Source organism: Primulina huaijiensis, unplaced genomic scaffold (genome assembly GCF_012295235.1).
Source record: "Primulina huaijiensis isolate GDHJ02 unplaced genomic scaffold, ASM1229523v2 scaffold204907, whole genome shotgun sequence".
Lineage (NCBI taxonomy): Eukaryota > Viridiplantae > Streptophyta > Magnoliopsida > Lamiales > Gesneriaceae > Primulina > Primulina huaijiensis.
This window is the reverse complement of record NW_027353854.1, coordinates 1-1079: the sequence shown is the minus strand read 5'-3', so window position 1 is coordinate 1079 and position 1079 is coordinate 1. Positions and strand designations below refer to the sequence as shown.

Here is a 1079-nt window from a genome sequence, read left to right as displayed (position 1 = left end):
AAGTACATCAAAAAATCAAATTGAACTCTAACCTCAAATATCACAAAATAGTCCGAGACGACGCATTCAGAGAAGCCCTGAAATCAAAGAAGCCCAAACAATACAAACACCCCGAGTAATATGAGCCAAACAATGTGAACCAACAAAAGGGCCTGTCCCGCTGTGCCCGATCCGCCATTGCCAACCTCACAAACTCCCAATTTCTTGACGCGTGCTCCGGCGCAGTGAGCATCGGGGCATCCACACCAATAGGTGACGCCGTCATCCCCGCAAACCGGATCAGGCCGGAAACATTTCACCGGGCAGGAATATTGGTCCGTATTCGACGGGCAGAGGTCATTTTCCTGTGAATCGGAAGGTAGCTGTTTGATGACATCAGCGTCTGATCGGACGGTGGGCACGAGAAGGGTGGCGAGAAGAACAACGAGGAAGAAAACCGAGTAAAATCTTTCGGCGAACAACTGCATCTCGGAGAGCTTTAAGATATCAATTAAAGCTCACCGATTGAAAAATATATCCTTTGACTCGCACCCCTCCACGATAGCGATGAAAATGGTTTCTAGGTTCAGCGGAATTGGATTGAAAGTGCAAGATTTTCCATTCTAGGGTTTTGCTCTCATTGGTGGGAAATGATTCGGGCGTTTTCAAGAAAGTGAGGAATTTCTTGTGGAAGATGTCAAGAATGTGCTTATTCCGTTTCTTTTCTGCAAACCGTTTCAATTCAAAAGATTGGGTAAAGTTATTTTAAATGGACTATAATTTCTAATTTAAAAAAACTTGGGATTTTGTTTTTTTTGTTATTAAATTTGTAATTAAAATTTTACAAATTTTTGTCGTATGTTAAATTATATGTATTTATGCAAAAAATTTAAAAATAAAAATAATCACAGTAAAAAATATCACCGATCAGTCTTCAATTCATAAATGTAACAATTTTATGCTAAATTGCTATATGTTTAATCGTTGTATTTCACGTGATCCTCGAAACTTCTATAATCAGAGAGAACAAATTACTCGGAATGTTGAATGCCTTGGACCTCTCTTCCAGATTGAAAATGAAAAAAAAAAAAAAAAAAAAA

General features: G+C 38.6%; 1 protein-coding gene across 1 annotated transcript; it reads right to left on the bottom strand.

Annotated features, from left to right (window-relative positions):
* Nucleotides 1-51: 51 nt before the first annotated feature.
* On the bottom strand, nt 52-730 carry LOC140966326 (uncharacterized). Its single transcript, XM_073426639.1, has one exon. It carries the CDS (start codon nt 465-467, stop codon nt 84-86), a length of 384 nt encoding a protein of 127 aa, XP_073282740.1. The 5' UTR covers nt 468-730; the 3' UTR covers nt 52-83.
* Between the last annotated feature and the right edge of the window lie 349 nt (nt 731-1079).